Source organism: Phoca vitulina, unplaced genomic scaffold, assembly GCF_004348235.1.
Source record: "Phoca vitulina isolate PV1807 unplaced genomic scaffold, GSC_HSeal_1.0 scaffold8, whole genome shotgun sequence".
Lineage (NCBI taxonomy): Eukaryota > Metazoa > Chordata > Mammalia > Carnivora > Phocidae > Phoca > Phoca vitulina.
The window spans coordinates 36576018-36597163 of record NW_022589711.1 but is presented as its reverse complement, the minus strand read 5'-3'; the positions used below and the strand labels follow the sequence as shown (position 1 = coordinate 36597163).

Below are 21146 nucleotides of genomic sequence, written 5' to 3'. Positions count from 1 at the left end.
TGTTTTTGTAGAGGGGACAGGCAGTGAGGCTGAAGGAGAATTCACTAACTTTTGTAAACCTCCAATTCATACTCCTCCTATGAAGCCGGTCATTTGTGGGATGTGGATTGAGATACTGTATTTTAAAATACTTTGTAATATTCCCTTGCTTTGTTGAGACGAATTCACATAAAATATAACCTACCCATGCCACAATTTTTTAGAAAGTCAATATAATGGTGTAACCAACATAAGGGAGAAATAGAAGTAAACTATAATAAGATATTTATTTCAATATGTAAATGATCAGGTACAACTACACCATAAATCATAAGATCAGATGTTTGTATCTGTCTGTAAATAAAATCATTATATAATTTAGAAAGTAGATCTGCTACCAATACACATGTGTGCATTGGTGACTAATGCTGTGTTGCCATCAGTGTTGTGATTTTTTTTCCAAAAATTGTGTACAACTGTTGGTAAAGTTCTGAACAAAGAATAATCATGAATTTTGGGGTTGAAAAAGATTTTTAAAGGTTATCCATATAAAGCATTATCTTTCAAAGCCAGTGCTTTTGCCAGACCAAACTAATACCTACATTAAATTTCACTTTGCTTGGGGTGCCTGGGTGGCTCAGTTGTTAAGCGTCTGCCTTCACCTCAGGTCATTATCCCAGAGTCCTGGGATCGAGCCCCGCATCGGGCTCCCTGCTCAGCGGGAAGCCTGCTTCTCCTCTCCCACTCCCCCTGCTTGTGTTCCCTCTCTTGCTGTGTCTCTCTCTGTCAAATAAATAAATAAAATCTTTAAAAAGAAAAATTTCACTTTGCTTATGTTTTCCATTTTGGCCTGTGGAAATCCTTTTGACTTCTCATTTTCTCGTACACATATTAGCTATGGCTTCCAGCTTTGTGCCATATGAAAAGATACAACTTCTCAATTATTTAAATGGTTGTCCTTTTTTTTTTTTTTAAGGACAACGTACAGAAACCATTAAAATACCAGGTGTAACCAATAGAAACTTCCTTTTCATCACAGAAATGAAAATTGTATGTATTATAACTACAAAACTATGTAATTGTCCCATAGTGAACAGTACTTTCTCTTGATTTGATCTCTTCCATCAGTTCCTATACACATTCATTACCTAACTTATTGGAAAAATGTTAGTCCTGTCCTGTGCAATACAGTAATGACTAGCTACAGTAGGCTGTTGAGCAGTTGAAATGTGGCTTGTGTTACTGAGAAACTGAATTTTAATTAAAATTTTAATTTTAGAAACTGATACTCAAAGTCAGTTGTTGGACAATTTTCAAGTATGTTTAAAACAACCTGGATAGGTGAATCTATAAAGTTTGTGAAATGTGAATATAGATCAATATTTCCAAGGAAAATTAGCATCTGAATTGAGATTTGCAGTGTAATACACACTGGATTTTAAAAAGACTTGGTATGGGGGAGCCAGGCTGACTCAGAAGAGCACGTGACTCTTGATCTCAGGGTTGTGAGTTAAGCCCCATGTTGGATGTAGAGATTACCAAAAGTAAGTAAATAAAAAAGACTTAGTATGAAAAAAAGACTTTTTTGAAAAGTGAAATTAATTTTTATTTTGATTGCATGTTGAAATGATTTCATCTGTTTCTTCTTGTTAATGTAGATACTAGAAATTTTAAAATTACTTATGTGACTCGAATTGTATTTTGGACAGTGCTGTGCTAGACCCTGAAAAAAAAAGTTTGTGTAAAACATTTCTTTCCTTAGGATCCAATTTTAGATGGTGTTTCTAAATAGTTAATGTGCAGTTTGTGGGCCAACAGATAGTGTGTGGCTGGTTGTATACCTCTGTGATGAAGGATTCTGAGGCCACTCTTGGTTTTAGATTAAAATATTGTAATCCAGTCACCTTGTCATGATGGAGAAGGGATAATTGGGAGTATCCATTTGCCTTTCCTGAGCTAGTGTGACCTGTATTCAGCCTCTATCATTGCTGAAGCTGTTAACGGAAAACCTTGTTTTCTAAGTCCAGAGGCTTTTCTCAGTCCTCGATAGTGCTGCAGTGAATGCTTGTTTATAAAACTACTTGACACACATCCTTATTTCTTTTGGATAATTCCCTAGAAGTGAATTTTTTGGATCAGAAGGTACTGGTATTTTTAAATCTCTGATATTTGTTGCCAGTTGACCTCTAGAAAGATAGTAGCAGTTCATACTGCCAACAGTGTATGAGAGTGCCCTTTTTTTCAAGGGCTGATGGGGAAGGGGAGGGACACTTGAAAAAACCTTAAGGAAATGAAGGAAGACATTATAGCTGCCATTTCAGCCATTGGTGGTATAAATTACTTTCTTCTGGAATGAGTGGCATACATTGAGCATTTGTAAAATGGTAGAAATAACAGTTTCTTTACAAGTTGGGTTTGAGGACATATTCACATAATAGCCTAACTCTAGTTTTACTTTGCTGATTAGATGATGAATTGTATTTCTCCCTCCCACCTTTTTTTGTTACTGTTAATTTGATTACTTAGTGAAGTTGGACATTTCCCACTTTTACTGGCCATTTGTATATGTTTGTGACTTACCTGTTACTTGTGTAACTTACCACTTTTTAATTTGGATATTGAGTGTGTTTAAACTTCAAATTGCAAAACAACCAAAGTTAATGTTCTTTAGAAAATGGGGTTGAGACATTTGAATTAGTAAATATTGTCAGAGTGGTGCCAGTTTAGGACCCAGCTCATGAAAAAAAATTTTTTACAGATGGAACTTGTTATAAACTAGGTTAGGCAAGGAGAATTGTACTTAGGAGCATTTTAAAGATTTCTTATTTCTCTTTCCAGAAAACTGAAGTATATTTAAAGATACACTTGGATTACCTCCCTGCCTGTCCATGTAGGTTATTATTCATAGCATAATTTATCTTTTTTTTAAGATCTTATATATTTATTTGAGAGAGAGAGAGAACATGCACACAAGTTGGGGGAAGGACAGAGGGGGAGGGAGAGGGACAAGCAGAAGCAGGGCTCAAACTCAGCACCCTGATGAGATCTTGACCCCAGCTGAAATCAAGAGTCGGACACTTAACAGACTGAGCCACCCAGACTCCCCAGCATAATTTATCTTCCTAAAGGAGACTCACTTTAAAACAAAAAGCATTGAATTAAAAGCAGCCACATTTTGTAGTTCAATGTGCCACTAATAATAGTTAGCAGTAGGGTCACTAATAGTTTTTTTTACCTCTGGGCCTTGGTTTCTTTGTCTTTAGAAAGAACAGCTTAAACCTGAACAGGAACAGCCAAAAGTTGAAATTCATGTGCCTGTTTTAATCTGTTGATAGTATTTAATCAATCAGTATTTAATCTGCTGATAGCTTTGATGAGTTCTCAGATTGCCAAACAAAAAAAAAAAAGAGTGATGTCATTGGTTATTAATATCTACCATGACTGCTGTGGCATGTGGGTCACATGTTTGCCATCCCTTGTCTCTTATAACTTTTTATGATACCAAGAAACAAAACTTTGGAATCATATTTGAACTGTTCTCTTTTATGCTGCTTTCTTCATTTTGCTTTTGTGTCTGCCTTTTGAGACCTGCTCTCCCATCCTTCCCACCTCATGGCCCTTTTACTTTTTATAGCTACCTAGTACATCTCCTCCAGGCAATAAATTCTCATGTAATCCTTACTATAGCTCTAGGAAAGCATCCATAATCTACTAATGTGTCTATAGGTTTAATATCTTTAGTCTACTAATGAAGTAACATTGTACAGAGGTGAACCAAGAAGGAAAGAAAGTTTGGTGGGTTCTGGAATTTTTGAAGTTTTATATGGCCAAAAAACAAGGTGGGAGAGAGAGAGAAGGCTAGACCAGTGGCCACAGCTAGGTGAAGAGGACTTTTTATGCAGTGCTATTCAAATTTCATTTGGTAGGTTATGTGCAGCTATTGAAAGATCTTAAGCATTAGAAGTAAAGTGATCAGATTTGTGTTTCCAAAGATTATTCTGACTGCATTGTGATGGCTTTGTCTCCTTGACTCTAGTATTTTTCCCCTTCATTACACTATTAGAATTTGTGTTGAAATGATGGTCTGAAGCATACTGCTTAGAGAAGGGGTATAGGAACAGGTTATGAAGATATTTGGGGAGCAGAATTAACAGGGATTAAAATGGGATGTAAGAGTACATATAAAACTAGATTTTTATATTGGATGGGTGATGGGACTATTCATAAAGATAGAGGATAGAGGTAGCTGTTGTAACTTCCTGTGGAGGATGGTGAGTTCATTTTTCAATGTGTTGAATGTGAGATTCCTGTAGAGATAACTAGTAAGCAGTTGGAAGATACGTGCTTGGATTCAGAGACTTGGAAGTAAAAGCAACATTTAGGTGGTAGTAAGGGAAAAGCCATAGCTGGGAAGGAGCTCTAATTGAACATATGGATGGCCATGGGAAATTTTTTCAAAGAATTACTTGATTATTTTTAGGTTATAACCTTAAGTAGATTATATCTGGTGTGTGTTTAGCACTTCTTGTACCCAAGCAAATAATTGCTGAAATTTTTGCACACCTGATACTTGCACTCATACAGCTTGCAGAACTAATCCACCCACCATCACTTTTTTGATACCTGCTAAATCTCTAGAACAGTGATAGTCAACCAGGGTCACATTTCCCATCCCTGGTTAACTGGTAATGTCTGGAGGCATTTTGGGTTGTCACAGTGGGGTGGGGCATTTGGTGGGTAGAGGCTAGAGATGATGCTAAATATCCTACAGTACTCCAGAAAGCCCTTCACAAAGAATTATCCAGCCCAGAATATCAGTAGTACTAGGATTGAGAAACCCTAAAATCTAGATGAGATGAGAGAGAGCCCATCAGTTAAATTAAGGGCCTAGAGATTCTTGGACTTATTGGAAGTAATTCATCAGTTCCTTGAAATATTTGAGGTCCTGCCCTAAGTCTTGTAGTTCAGCAGAAGAGGTAAGATATAAAAATAAATGCTTACAGCAGCACAGAGGTGCTGTGCCTTGGAAGGCTACAAACAGTATAATATAGTTCAGATGAGGTGGAAATCTCAGCAGGATGACAGTTTAAGGCCTCATGAGCAATTAGTATTTAAGCTGTGCTTTGATAAATTCTCAGGGGACTTAACTTTTAAGTTGAAGGAATTTATACTTTAGAGGAATCACTCTTTCATGTAATTTACTTGAAGGCAAGAGTTTAGAACCAGATTACTGCTAGCTAAGAAAAAATTACCTGCCCTAAGCCCCTTGAAATTTTTTATCAAAGGACCATGGACATACTTAGATCCTTGCTAAAATACTTTTTTTTTTAAGTTTTATACAAATCCCCTTTATCATGAGTACACCTTATATAAATGTTCCCGTTTTGGTATTTCTCTCTCTTAATAACCTTGAGTAAAGATGACTCCTTTGAGGGGAGTCCTATGTATGGCTGATCTTGAACTGTAATGGAAATTTGTAGACATAGGCCTGGTTCTGGCTTTATTGATAAATGGCTGTATAACCATAGGTACATCTATCTGGGTTTCAGCTCCATCATCTGAAAAGAAGAGGAATGGACCCAGTGGCTTCTAAGGTTCCTTCCAGATAAACAGTCTGCACAAGAAGTAACCAAGCAGTTAAAATTTTGTGCAAAGGTGTACTTAATACTCACTTAAAATATAAATGGTTAGACTTTAAACTTTATACAGTATTTCATTTTCTCTTTTTACAGTATAACTTCAGACTTTGTAGAGAAAGACATACTTTTGTGTAGTCATACCTCCATCTTGTGGCCCTTCAGAATATTGCCACTAAATTTTGTTTTTATAATTTTGGGCATAATTGACATTACCTTTAATAGCTAAAAACATTTGAGTGCTTATTATCTGATGTTGCTGTGTTAAATACTTAATATGTGTTATTGTATCACAGTGCTTGTTTTAAGCCACAGGTAAAGGTTTTCTACCATATTCTAAGCACAAAGATGATATGAGATTTGACTAATAGATTAATCTTGTGGTGCTGATATAAATAACTAATGGGCTCTATAAAGTAGGGGGCAAGTAGCCGTGTTCAGATCTAAGAACTTGGGTATACATGGGCACTTTTGCTATATCAGTTTTCCCATTTTAGATCCTTATTCTAAAATCTTTGGTATGAAGAAACATTGGGGTTTGTTATAGATTGGAAAAACAAGAAAAAAATGACATCACATGAATTTACTTGAGCCAAGAGAATAATTTAGTTTCTTTAATTACTACTGTATTCAGTTTTTTATAGAGTTGTAAACTGGTGCCAAGATAAGATAAGTGAGTACAAAAAAAGAGCAGAAATGTAGGCTTTATATAAAAGCTTCTGATTTAAATATTAGCAACCAACTTAAAAACAAGAAACTGTTGTGTCTAATAGATGTAGCAGATTTGACTTTTAGTCCAGGAATTTGGGGCTTATCTACAGAGTAGAGGTCCTAAATTGATCAATTAAGATAGTTTATGTTGTTAAATTACACTGAAATGTGGGGCGCCCGCGAGGCTCAGTCATTTAAGCATCTGACTCTTGATTTTGGCTCAGGTCTTGACCTCAGGTTTGTGAGCTCAAGCCCCACGTAGGACTCTGCGGTCAGTGTGGAGTCTGCCTGGGATTCTCTCTCTCCCCCTGGTTGTGCGTGTTCTCTTTCTAAATAAATAAATAAATAAATCTTTAAAAAAGAATAAATTACATTGAAATCTTATCTGAAGTAAGTAAACAGTGTAGTGATTAATAACCAGGTTTCAAGAGTCAGGCTGATTTGAAATTGAGACTAGCTCTCAATACTAGCTATGTCACAAACATTAAAGCTATAGCATAATATACCGTGTCACTTACATAGGGAAAATGATTTAACATTTTATATGAAATCCACTTCTCTATGCCCATCTTTAGCCTCTCTTTCTCTTACCAGAATTCTTGGAGATGGAAGTTTAATATAGGCAGTGGGAAGTTTATTAATTTAAACTTGTGTGGTTAACTTAAGAAGCCTTAATTATTAAAGATTCCACAGTGGGATGTGGAAATCTGAGTTTTTAACTGGCAAAGTAATTCTGGTGTATAGGCAGGTTTGGAATCCATTCTTGGATTTTGTGACATTGCTTCTCTAGACTTTTTCCCTAGTCTCTTGAAAATTGTTTCTTGGACTTCTTTGTGGGCTCCCGTTTGTTTACCCCTAAAATTCAAGGGTTTCTTTTAGTAGTTGTGTTTTAGATGTTCTAATTCACTATGATTTTCTTGGTAATGTGATCTGTTCACATAGAGGATATATATCATGCAGTATTTGTATTTCAGGAAATAACTCTCAAAGTGATGGGTTACAAAAGGGAATTCTTACGAGTTAAATTAATGTAAAAACTCTGGATGCATTCCCCCTACTATCTAATTGTTTTTATCTACTTAACGCCAACATTGCTTCCAGTCACATTAGGTAGCATTTAAACTACATTATGTAAATAATTTTTTAAATGATCATTTTATCTAAAACGTGTTTGACAGTAGTTTTAATGGAAAAAAAGTGTCAGGACATGTGGCCATTTATACCAAAGGCAAAGACTATGTAACAGGCTATCCTAAGATTAATGAATTTAGAGGAGGAGGTCTGTACCAGAACGGAAGGCTCATTCTTATCCAGCTCTTATTCAGTTTCTTTTCTGCAAACTGAAGGCTTGGTACAGCTGGAAATTGAGGGGTTGTGGTTTGTTAAAGATTTGAAATTCTTGCCTTTTACTGTTTTTTCAAATGGTCGAGAGTAAGTCAGGCATCAAGTGCTTTCTACCATGAGTTTTAGTATCAAAAATAGCATGTCTTTGTTCTTTTTTAGCCAAAGTTGCTATAAAACTTAACATAAATGCAAAGTGCTACAGCTTGTAGTTCCTTATGTAAATAAGTAATGTATGTTTATTTTTTGTTATGGAAATTTTCAAACACCTATAAAAGTAAATAGTGCATTGAACCCTCAGTGCATTCAATTCCAATAGGTAGTATTAATTCTCATATTCTTTTGTCTTTGCCTGATCAGTACTTTCCCTTTTTCCTTTTTTGCTGGAGTACTTCAAAGGAAATTCTTGAAGTACTATCCCATTCTATCTGTAAATAATACAGTATGAGTCTTTATCATGGATGACTTAAAAAAAAAAAAAGTAACTGTAATACTGTTACACCTAATATCTTATGATCTGATACCCAGTCTGTATTTGCTTTTTCTTATTTGTCTTATGTCTTCTTCAAATTAAAATCCAAAAAGGTCTTCCACACATTTTAATTGGCTGAAATGTCTCATCACCTCTTAATCTGACAGTTTCTCCTTTTTTAAAAAACAAACTTACTTTATTTTTTTTAACATTTTATTATAGAGATAGCGGGGGGGGGAGCATAAATGGGGGGGGGGGCAGAAGGAGAGGGATAAGCAGGCTCCCCATTGAGCAGGGAGCCTGAAGCAGGGCTCAATCCCAGGACCCCGGGATCATGACCTGAGGTGAAGGCAGACGCTTAACTGACTGAGCCACCCAGGCACCCCGACAAACTTACTTTAGAATAGTTTTATAGTTTTTAGGTTTAATTTGTGAAGATGGTACAGAGAATTCCAGTTTCTGCTATTAGTAACAGTTTACATTAGTATGGTACACTGTTAGAATGAAAAGGCAAGCCAAAAATTGGGTGAAAATAGTTGCAAATTATATATCTGATAAAGAATTTGTATCCAGAATATATAAAGAACTCCTTACGACTCAATAAAATAAGCAATCCAATATAAAAATGGGAATTCTTATTAGTTACTGTAAAAATTTTTGGTTTATTCTCAGGCCTAGACCATGGGCAAAAAACTTAGGCATTTTATCAAAGAAGATGGACAGTTGGCTAATAACCATCCAGAAGGATGCTCGGCATTATTAGTCATTAGAGAAATGTACATCCAAGGAGATTATCACTTCATACCACTAAAATGGCACAAATAGAAAGACAATAAAAAGTGTTGGTGAGGGGTGCCTGGTGCCTCAGTCTGGTTAAGCATCCAACTCTTGGTTGTGGCTCAGGTCATGATCTCAGGGTCTTGGGATCGAGCCCCACATTGGTCTCCTCACTCAGCGGGGAGTCTGCTTGAGATTCTCTCTCCCTCTGCCCCTCCCCCTGCTCTCTCACGCACACACTTTCTCAAATAAATAAATCTTTTTTTTTTTTTTAAGATTTTATTTATTTATTTGACAGAGAGAGAGAGCGAGAGCAGGAACACAAGCAGGGGGAGTGGGAGAAGGAGAAGCAGACTTCCCGTGGAGCAGGGAGCCCGATGCGGGGCTCAATCCCAGGACCCTGGGATCATGGCCTGAGCCGAAGGCAGACGCCTAATGACTGAGCCACCCAGGCGCCCCTAAATAAATAAATCTTTTAAAAAAAGTGTTGGTGAAGATGTAGAAAAACTTAATGCATTGTTGGTAGGAATGCAAATGGTTCAGCCACTTTGGAAAACAGTTTAGCAATGTACCAGTTTTCCATTACTGCTATAACAAAATAATACAAACTTAATTGCTTAAAAACAAATTATTACCTTAGTTCTTATGATCAAAAATCTGAAATGGGTTTTACTGAGTTAAAATCAAGGTGTTGGTAGGTATAGTGATTTTAAATAGTACCCCCCCCCCCGCCCCCCCGCCGAAGAAAAATTCATGTCTACTTGGAACTTCAGCACATGACCTTATTTAGAAATAGGGTCTTGGGTGCCTGGGTGGCTCAGTTGGTTAAGCGACTGCCTTCGGCTCAGGTCATGATCCTGGAGTCCCGGGATCGAGTCCCACATTGGGCTCCCTGCTCAGCAGGGAGTCTGCTTCTCCCTCTGACCCTCCTCCCTCTCATGCTCTCTGTCTCTCATTCTCTCTCTCGCAAATAAATAAAATCTTAAAAAAAAAAAAAAAAAAAAAAAATTGCTTTAGAAATAGGGTCTTTTCAGGGCACCTGGGTGGCTCAGTCAGTTAAGTGGCTCAGGTTATGATCCAAGGGTCCTGGGATCGAGCCATGCATTGGGCTTCCTGCTCGGTGGGGAGCCTACTTCTCCCTCTCCTTCTGCCCCCTCCCCTCTCTTCTGTTCATGCTCTCTCAAATAAATAAATAAAACCTTGAAAGAAAGAAATAGGGTCTTTGCAATGTAATTAAGATGGTCATGCTAGGGGCGCCTGGGTGGCTCAGTCGTTGGGCGTCTGCCTTCGGCTCTGGTCGTGATCCCAGGGTCCTGGAATCGAGGTCCGCATCAGTCTCCCTGCTCCGTGGGAAGCCTGCTTCTCCCTCTCCCACTGCCCCTGCTTGTGTTCCCTCTCTCGCTGTATGTCTCTCTCTGTCAAATAAATAAATAAAATCTTTAAAAAAAAAAAAAAAAAAAGATGGTCATGCTCGATTAGAGAGGGCTTTAAATCCAATAACTAGTGTCCTTACAGGAAGAGGAAAGGGGGTACACAATCAGAACACTAAGTGAAAATGGAGGCAAGAATTAGACCTGTTATTGCCTCAAGCCAAGAAATATCTGAGGCCACCAGGAGCTGGCAGAGGCAAGGAAGGATTCTACTCCAGATTCAGAGAGCATGGCCCTGCTGACCTGATTTTGAACTCCCAGCCTCCAGAGAATAAATTGCTGTTTTAAGCCACTCAGTGGTAATTCCTTAAAGCAGCACTAGGAAACTAATACAACAAAATTATGTTTCTTCTAGAGGTTCTAGATGAGAATCCGTTTCCTTGCCTTTTCAGCTTCTATAAGGCCACGTGTATTCCTTGTTTCGTAGTCCTTAATCTTCAAAGCTTGGGCGCCTGGGTGGCTCAGTTGGTTAAGCAACTGCCTTCGGCTCAGGTCATGATCCTGGAGTCCCGGGATCGAGTCCCATATCAGGCTCCCTGCTCAGCAGGGGGTCTGCTTCTCCCTCTGCCCTCTTCCCTCTCGTGCTCTCTGTCTCTCATTCTCTCTCTCTCAAATAAATAAATAAAATCTTTAAAAAAAAAAAAAAAATCTTCAAAGCTTGCAGTGTAGCATCTTAAATCTCTTGTTTCTGCTGCTTTTGTCCTATTCTCTTCTCTGACCGTTAAGGACCTCTTTGATTACATTGGGCCCACCCAGATAGTCCTGGTTAATCTTCCCATCTCAAGGTCTTAATCATATCTTGCAAAGTGCATTTTCCATGTAAAATAATGTATTAAAGATTCTTGGGATTGGAACATGGACATCCTTTGGGGCCATTATTCTACCTATGAAAGGTGGTTTCTTTAAAAAGCATATTTGCCATACAGCCCAGCAATCCCACTTCTAGGTATCTACCAGAGAAAAACTAAAGCTTATGTCCACACACAGACTTATATGCAATATTCATAACAGCATTATTTATAATGGCCATGAATATAATACTGTTAAAATGCCCATCAGATGGTGAATGGATAAACAAAATGTGGTATATCCTTACAGTGGAATATTGTTCAACTGCTGACACATTACATCATGGATGAACCTCAGAAACATTATGCTGCATGAAAGAAGTGTAGTAGTGCAAAAGATCACATTTTTTCTATGTATATGAAATGTCCAGAAAAAGCAAATATATAGAAAGTAGATTTAGTGGCTGACTTTGGGTAGGAAAAGGGATTTACTTTAGATTTGCACAAGGGATTCTTAGGGTATGATGTGAATGTTCTAAGGCTGAATTGAGGTGATGGTCGTACAACTCTGTAAATAGTCTAAAAGTCATTGAATTATACATTTATTTTTTTTTAAAAAGATTTTATTTATTTGACAGAGAGAGACACAGCGAGAGAGGGAATACAAGTGAGGGAGAGGGAGAAGCAGGCTTCCCGCTGAGCAGGGAGCCCGATGTGGGGCTCGATCCCAGGACCCTGAGATCATGACCTGAGCCGAAGGTAGACGCTTAACCACTGAGCCACCCAGGCGCCCCTGAATTATACATTTAAATGAATTTTATGGTGTATAATTATACCATAAGGCTATTTAAGAGAAAAATAAGTGGAATGTAAAAAGTGGGAAGGGGCCTCAGATTATTTGCAATATACTAGCTTACAAAGGACATGTATCCATAATACACTTACAACCCAGTTAGAGAACCCAGTTTGTTTTAAATGGGCAAAATATTTGAATAGCTCCTTTACCAAAGAAGTTATATGAAGGCAGAGAAATAAAGGAAAGCATGCTCAACATCATTTGTTATTTAGGGACGTGCAAATTAAAACCATTCACTACACACCTGTTAGAATGGCATAAATTTTTTTTTTTTAAAGATTTTATTTATTTATTTGACAGGGAGAGAGACAGCGAGAGAGGGAACACAAGCAGGGGGGATCGGAAGAGGGAGAAGCAGGCTCCCCGCTGAGCAGGGAGCCCGATGCGGGGCTCGATCCCAGGACTCTGGGATCATGACCTGAGCCGAAGGCAGACACTTAACGACAGCCACCCAGGTGCCCCTAGAATGGCATAAATTTTTAAAGGTTGACGGTGCCAAATGCTGAATGCAGAACAACTGGAACTCTCATATATTTACGCCCAGCATTACCTCTCTTAAGAGAAATTTTAAAAACTTATGTTCACACAAGAACCTGTAGAGAAATGTGTATGTAGACCCAAATGCCTTTCAACAAAAGGATAAACTGGTATATCCATACTATGGAATACTACTCAGCAATAACAAGGAAAGAACTGTTGATACAATGGTGTGGTAAATCTCAAAGGCATTATGTTGAATGAAGGAAGCCAAGCAAATGGCTATGTATTATGTGATTCCATTTATGTGACATTCTTGAAAAAGCAAAGATATGGGGAACAGAAAACAGATTAATGGTTGCCTGGGAGTGGTGTTAGAGTTGAAACTCTACGGAAGGTCATGAGGGAGATTTTTGGGGTGATGGAACCATTCTGTATCTTGATCTAAATCTTGATAGTTATTGTTACATGTGTTTGTCAAAACTCAGAACTATACACTAGGAAAAGTGAATTTAATTTTATGTAAACTTTAAAACATTTTTTTAAAAGCTAAGAGTGAAAATTGATCCCCCAGAAAAGGCTTGGAAAATAAAGGAACAACTAAGAGTACATATAGAAAATTTGCAAGCTGGTGGACTTGAATAGACTATATCAATAATTATATTAAGTCTGGACAGACCAAATGCTCCAATTGTCAGTGCTTGCTTTGGCAGCATATATACTAAAATTGGAATGACACAGAGAAGATTAGCATGACTCAATGTGATGACATTTTCCCCCTTTTTCTATCATGCTATTTTATTTTTTTATTTTTATTTTGAAGATTTCATTCATCCAATCATTCATTTAAAAGAGAGCCCGTGTGCCTCTGGAGGGTCAGAGGGGATGGGGGGATAGGGCTAAGGAGACTGCACTGAGCGCGATTCCAAAAGCAGGACTCATCCTACAACTCTGAGATCCTGACCTGAGCCAAAACCAAATCAAGAGTCATTCACTCAACCGACTGAGCCACCCAGGCGCCCCTCGTGGTATTTTAATAAATAAAAGTAATACTTGAACATTGCATAATATTTAGAATAAAGAATTGTGTAATTTAAAAAATACTCCCATTGTCAGATTAGAGGAACAAGACTTAAGTATATGCTGTTTACAAAAGACACTTTAAATTACAAGGACATAGAAGAGTTGAAAGTAATTGATGGTAAAAGATACATGTGCAGCATTGAGTAGAAGAAAACTATGTATTGAACAAAGTAGATTTTAAGACAGAATATTACAGCAAAAAGAAGGACATTTCAAAAGGATAAAAGGACCAATTCATCAACTTACAACAGTCCCAAATAGTTATGCGCTTAATATAACTTGGAAATACATGAAGCAAGCATTGACAAAACTAAAGAGTAAGAGGAACACTTCCAAACTTTGTTCAAGGCCAAACATAATCCTGATTGATAAGAAAGCCTGTCAGGAATATTAGAAAGAAAAACAGATTTCTCAGAATAATCTTTCTTGAGGTATCATTTAAATAGAGGAGGTAAGTCGGGGCGCCTGGGTGGCTCAGATGGTTAAGCGTCTGCCTTCGGCTTGGGTCATGATCCCAGCGTCCTGGGATCGAGCCCCGCATCGGGCTCCCTGCTCAGCGGGGAGCCTGCTTCTCCCTCTCCCTCTGCCTCTCTCCCTGCTCATGCTCTCTCTCTCTCTGTATCTCTGTGTCTCAAATGAATAAATAAAAAAATCTTAAATAAATAAATAAAGGAGGTAAGAGAGTAACCTGCAGTGAAGGATGGAGAGGCCATCAACAGAAAGCTGCAGGTGAAGCAGATTTTGGGGGAGGGGGATCAGAGATCTAGTTTTGGGTATGTTTAATTTGAATTGTCTACTACAGATGCTTTGGAGTTTAAGAGTGATCTCTAAGCTAGAGACAGAGTTCGAAGATGGCAACATTAAAGCGGTAAGATTATGAGATTGAGGTCAACCAAGAGAATAAGTGTAGCTAGAGAAGACAGCCAAGTACCATCTCAATGTGCAAGCCCCTCATAAAAGTGGTGTTCTTCCTCTCCAGTCTCAGCTTCCACATTTACACAAAGTACACCTTTTTTTGTAGTTTTATGGTTTTATTAACACAAATGCAATGTGCGTATAAACTGTCTACATTCATTTTCTTCACTGTGCAGCCTGGCATTGGGATTGGTAGCTCTGATGGCCAGCTGACTGCTCTTTCCACAGTGGCTTTGTGGTTCTTGGAGGAGACGTCAACAGTCTCTGCACAGCAGAGAGCCTGCTTCTCCCTCTCCCTCTGCTGCTCCCCCTGCTTGTGCTCTCTCTGTCAAATAAATAAAATCTTAAAATTTTCATTTCTTGCCTTCCCACAAAACAAACTCTTAGTCACCCTTCACATCTGTTCCCAGGATCACTTTCATTCTAGTACTGTTTTTGTACTTTGTGTGCATGTGCTATTACTAAGACATTGTATTTTATATATATTATGTATAGTATACGTATTATATGTATATATATTCACATATATGTGAATATGTGTAATAAATATACACACTCAGACACTGTATTTCCTAGTAGGTATAAACTCCTTTGCATTCCAGGTGTTAGCAAATAGGTGTTCAAATATTTATTGAAATACCTGATTTATGCTTTGAATAGGCAACTATTATGTTCATAAGAACTTTAGAAAATTATAGATTCACAGATAGAACTCTTGGACACTCTATTTAATTTTCTAATGGAGATTTTGGAATTCCTAGGGGTTTTTTTGGAATTCCTTTTGACTTACTTTAAAAGTTCTTTTAACTTCTAAAAGCTTGTTGGTTGTTTACAATCATGTTCTCATTTTCTTGACATTTCTATATAGCACACCTTTGATACTACACGTTCTTTGCTAAATTATATTTACAAGTTGCTATTACTCTGATATATTTAGAATATCCACATTTTAAAATAAGAGCTAAGTGATCAAGACCACAGAAGTATTCCATTTCAATCAGACATATCATGTTCGTGAAAGTTAAACTGTTTTTAAGGTGAATTTTGCTGACAAAGTTATGTTTAATAGAGATTTCTCAAACAGCTACCGAATAATATTCATAGTATCCCAATTCTGTTTTGAAATATGTGTGTATATATATGCGTAGAAAAATATAGGAAGACTATATACATCAAACGTATTTCTGGTAATGGTCTTATAGAATATTTTCATTTCCTAAGTCATTTCTATGGTGATGGGCTTTTTTTTTTAAATCAAGACATGTATTTTTTTTAATTGAGCAGGGAAAGATTAAGCTGCCTATTCCCTAATGATTTAATGCAGTGTTCTGTATTTACGCTTGATCTACCTACTTTAATGGAAACTTTTAGTAGTTAATTTTTATTAGATTTAATCTAGCACATTGAGCCATAACCACCTTTTCCTTTTGTATGAAGTTAAGAAATACCTGGTTATTATCCTTTGAAAAGTTATAAAGCTACTTGAAGCCTGGCAATTACCTAGAAATCATTTTTTTTTTTTAGTTTTTATTTATTTTTAAGTAATCTCTGCACCCAGTGTGGGGCTCAAACTCAAGGTAAAGAGTTGCATGCTCTTCCAACTGAGCCAGCCAGGTGCCACACCTGGAAATCATTCTTAAACTTTTTAAAAACTCATGTTCTTTCACTTACAATTTAGAAGCTTGACTTCCTAGGTTAAGTTTTTCTTTATTGTTGTTTACGATTAGACTTCATAATTTAGTTTTTCAGTGACTTTTAAAATACAGCGTCTGACTCTTTTTTAATTGCAATGGATAATTTTTAAATACTGTGCTCTAAATATAATCAATAAATGCCATATATTTAAAATATGTTACTGTACCAAATTTGGAGTGCTGTACTCAGTTAAAGAGTAGCATTATGCTAAATGAAATAAGCCAGACAAAGACAAACACTGCATGGTATCACTTATATGTGAAATCTAAAAATAAAAAAGTCAAACTCATAGAAACAGAGTAGATAAGTGGTTGCCAGGGTGCGGGGAATAGGGAGAAGTTGGTAAAAAGGTACAAATTTTCAGCTGTAAAATGAATAAGGTCTGAGGATCTAATGCATATAATTGAAAATTGCTAAGAGAGTAGAACATAAGTGTTCTTACAAAAAAAAAAAGGGCAAGGTGATAGATATATTAATTAAATGGTAGGAATCCTTTTTCTAAAGAAAAGAACACAGTGTAGGTGAGATGTGATCCCTGTACTTTTTTTTTGTTTTCAAGATTTATTTATTTCAGAGGGGTGGAGGGGCCAAAGGAAAGGGAGAGACTCTTAGGTGGACTCTGCACTGAGCAGAGAGCCTGACGCAGGGCTTGATCTCATGACCCTGAAATACCGACCTGAGCAGAAACCAAGAGTCAGACGCTTAACTGACTCTGCCACTCAGGCACCCCACGTTCCCTGTATTTTACAGTATAACTGTATCTGCTAATAAAAGGCCTGTGAGTGGTAGATGGTGGGTAAATGAGCCTAAGTAGGTTTTAATCAGAAAAAAGTTTTGGGTAAAATGTTACTTACTTCAGTCTTACAGAAGAGAAAGCCAGGGTCTGCTTTAATGAATAGAGGAGTTGTTCTATGAGTGAGATAAAACCTAGTTAAAGAGGACCTGAATCTCACAAAAAGAATTCATTTTAGTTGTGAAATACTTAGGAGAAGCTGTATTTACCCATATTTACTTAATGTGTCTGGAAATTGAAAGAAAATATAACAAATCTCTATATTTTTTACGATGATGTTTGCATCTTAAGAATTTGTGTGGCTACTAAGAAACTGTGCTCAGATTTTAAGAAAATATACAAGATATGCAAGGGTGGTTGGTCACAGTAAGTAATAAAAAATAGCATAAAAATGAAATAATTGAGGGAGGTAAGCTAAAGTTCCAAATGAGCATTATGGTCTATATTCTGTTTTCTAATAATCTAAATTGTAACATTTCAGAGAATACTGTTTTTAAAATTACCCACCATTCTTTTATTATTATTATTTTAAAGATTGTATATTTAAGTAATCTCTTCACCCAACATGGGGCTCAAACTTAAAACCCTGAGATCAAGAATCTCATGTTCTACTGAACTGAGCCAGCCAGGCGCTAACCACAGTTCTGATCACACATTTTTTATATATGGTTTACAGCATTTTTTCTGTATATTAAGAAAAGCTATTTTATATATTTATGTATTACGTATGTATATTTAGAATGTGTTTCCCCCCCACGCACATAAAACAATATATCAGTGTTTCTGTGCTAATAATAAATGTGTCATACATGCTTTATTTAACCAGTTCCCTATTGCGGACACTTAGGTTTTTCTTTTTTACCATTACAAAAGTGTGATGATTAACATTCTCATTTAGTCATTTCTCCAACAGGGTTGTTTTTTTTTTTTTTTTAAGATCTTATTTATTTGGGGCTCCTGGGTGGCTCAGTCGTTAAACGTCTGCCTTCGGCTCAGGTCATGATCCCAGGATCCTGGGATCGAGCCCCACATCGGGCTCTCTGCTCAACGGGAAGCCAGCTTCTCCCTCTCCCACTCCCCCTGCTTGTGTTCCCTCTCGCTGTGTCTCTGTCAAATAAATAAAATCTTAAAAAAAAAAAAAAGATTTATTTGTCAGAGAGCACGAGCAGGGGGAGTGGCAGGCAGAGCAGGCAAAGGGAGAAGCAGACTCCCTGCTGAGCAAAGAGCCCGGTGTGGGACTCGATCCCAGGAGCCTGGGATCAGGATCTGAGCCGAAGGCAGATGCTTAACCAGCTGAGCCACCCAGGGGTCCCTCCAACAGAGTTTTCAAAACCTATATGCATATGAGGTAAATGATTAATTAGGGTGTGTTGTTTGCATTTCCCTGCTATTGACTAATGCCATTATCTGGAACTAGCACCTAGCACCCAGTGAGTAGGACCCACATTTTCTAGGTACTTGGATGGCATCAGGTTATTTTTTCAACTCATTTTTATTTTGATTTGATCTTTAAAGGATTTTATCATCTACTGTTGTGATTTTTAAGAAGGCCAATTATGTAAGCAACTCTACTAATGATAGTGCTAGTGGTATTCAGATTTGTCCTTCAGTTTATGGTAGTGATATTGACTTGAGCTATTAAAAAAATCCTTTTGTTGATGGCCTAGAGGCAACACAGCTTTGTTACTGTGAGTCTGAATCTTTTTAGCCTTAATTCCTTTTCCCGTGGAACCAATTGTTTTGATTACATATGTTATTTTAGAAATACTACTGTTGCATTCTTGATAAGTAGTTTTCAAACACCCTCCCCATGTGGATTCCTTTGTTTTCATTTCCAGAGATTCTGCCTCTGAAAGTAGGGTGAGGTCCAGGAATCTGGATTTCGAATACCACCCCATATGACTGTTGTGGGTTGTTCTAGCTCAGTTAATAGAATATACATAACTTTTGCCTATTTGGATTATTTTTTCAGAATAAATTTCTAGAGTAGGATTACTTCCATAAAGGAGATGGACCTTTCAGGCTTTTTGATACGTAGTACTATATTGTCTTCCAGAGATATTGTCTGTTTACATTTTCACCATTCCCATTTACCACCCCCTTGCCAACATTTGGTATCATCAGTCCTTTTGATCAGTAATAGATGTCTAAATTTTTCTGAACTGTAAATTACAAGGAAATTTTTGGCATTTATATAGAATATTAGTCTGGCCTTCTTAGTAATTGTCTTTTACTGTATTTATCTCTAAATGTATATAGTTGTATGAAAGCTACAGATTGAATCTGGATGGAATGGCTGGCAGAATCTTATAAATGGTAGTCTTTCTAGGAGTATAAAGTCACTGTGAAAGGTTAGATTTATCAGTCATGTAAAAAAGACTTGGTACTCTTCTAAATACGCTCATCTTAACAAATGAAGCTGATTATATTTTATTGAGTACATTTTGGTTTGTTCCAGTAGCCGGATCGAGCTGGGAGATGTGACACCACACAATATTAAACAGTTGAAGAGATTAAACCAGGTCATCTTTCCAGTCAGCTACAATGACAAGTTCTACAAGGATGTGCTGGAGGTTGGCGAGCTAGCAAAACTTGGTATAATATGGTTTTTTCCCTCCCCTTCATTTGTTTGTTTGTGTTCTTGACCCTAGTTTTTGATATTAGAGCAGAGTTAACTAGTTTAATCTCCTTGTTTTACAACGGAGGAAATGGGGGTGATTCAGGTTCTGAGAAAAATCTCAGAGAAACCAAGACAATATTTGAATTTTAAAAGGAAATGCTAAATATCTTCTCTAATTCAGTGTGTGCCTTTGTTTTCACATATTTGTGTTTACTCTAGAAGGGATTTAAATCCCTAAAAAGAAGTAGGAAATTTTTGAAGCTATTGATATTCATAGTAGCTGATAAAATGTATTGCCAATAGCAATAATTTAGTTCTTACAGAGGGGGAGGAAGATTGAATAAAATGTGTTATTCTGTCTTTGAGCTTTATATTTTTATATTTTCCATGGCAGCCTATTTCAATGATATTGCAGTAGGTGCAGTATGCTGTAGGGTGGATCATTCACAGAATCAGAAGAGACTTTACATCATGACACTAGGATGTCTGGCACCATACCGAAGGCTAGGAATAGGTAAAATTATTTGTGTTTTTTTATTTGTTTAAAGAAGCATAAATACATTGTTACTGTTTCTGACCTAGTGAGTCAAACCATTTCTTTTGGGAATATTGGGAAAGAGTTACTGAATTACATAAGGTGGAAAATAACTTTATTAACATCCTTCAACTGGAAACCCTGTGTAGATTTGTTATCAATGTCCCTTTTGCTTTTTCTGTTCCTTTTACATGGAAGGGCTTGTATATAAAGGTTGCTTTTCTGCTACGAGTTTTAAACATATGTAGATAATATAGGGAAAGAACAAAATTTTCAAAAATCAGGTTGTCTTGTGTTTACCTCAAATTCTAGTAGGACGCAATAAGTGTTAAGATGGCAATTAGATGTGTAATGTAAAGATTGATTTTTATGAAATTACTTATTTGTTCTTTGTCTTGTTAATAGGAACTAAAATGTTAAATCATGTCTTAAACATCTGTGAAAAAGATGGCACTTTTGACAACATCTATCTGTAAGTGAAATGATATTTAATGTACTTTAAAGAATTTAATAGATTGGCAATAGAAATCTTTACTAGGAACTTTAAAATCTGGTTACTTACTTCATTGTTTTTTGGAAAAACCATGGAAGTAGTGGTTATGAAGTTTTGTTTTGTTTCAATAATAGATAAGGAATCTGAGATAAAACATTCTCATTCTGCTTTATCATGTTGGGGTGGGAGCTCCAAAGTCACAGAGATTAAACCAAGATTAAAACTGAAGTCTTCAGAATTGAAGAATTCGTAACATTAATACTACTTTTCTCATGCCATCTGTTCTCTGGGTTTTGTTTAAGGTTCTCAGTGATATGTTCATTAGTAAATAGAGTTTAATAATCAAAATCAGAGAGTACCTAGCTGATATTATATTAATATAATATTAATATTATAGAACTCAGATTAAGAGCCAAGGTTAGATCGCAACTATGGATTTTTTATAATATGGGAGATTATTCTCATTTTAACGTTGGCAGTGAGAGAGATTAAATTATATAATGCTATTTTGAAGAGTAATTGAGAAAGCTCAAATTATTTATTTC

General features: G+C 36.7%; 1 protein-coding gene and 1 pseudogene across 2 annotated transcripts in view; both read left to right on the top strand.

Annotated features, from left to right (window-relative positions):
* The window catches only part of NAA50 (N-alpha-acetyltransferase 50, NatE catalytic subunit), a 28532-nt gene that overhangs the window by 3938 nt on the left and 3448 nt on the right, over positions 1 to 21146 (top strand). Inside the window, exons 2-4 of one of the 2 annotated variants that reach the window (XM_032406558.1) lie at positions 19415 to 19548; positions 19968 to 20087; positions 20514 to 20580. In XM_032406558.1, coding sequence (XP_032262449.1) covers positions 19415 to 19548; positions 19968 to 20087; positions 20514 to 20580 — 321 coding nt within the window. Of the gene's footprint in view, positions 1 to 19411; positions 19549 to 19967; positions 20088 to 20513; positions 20581 to 21146 lie in introns of both variants that reach the window. The other variant, XM_032406557.1, reaches the window with a different exon arrangement.
* LOC116634175 lies at positions 13165 to 13252 on the top strand (annotated as a pseudogene).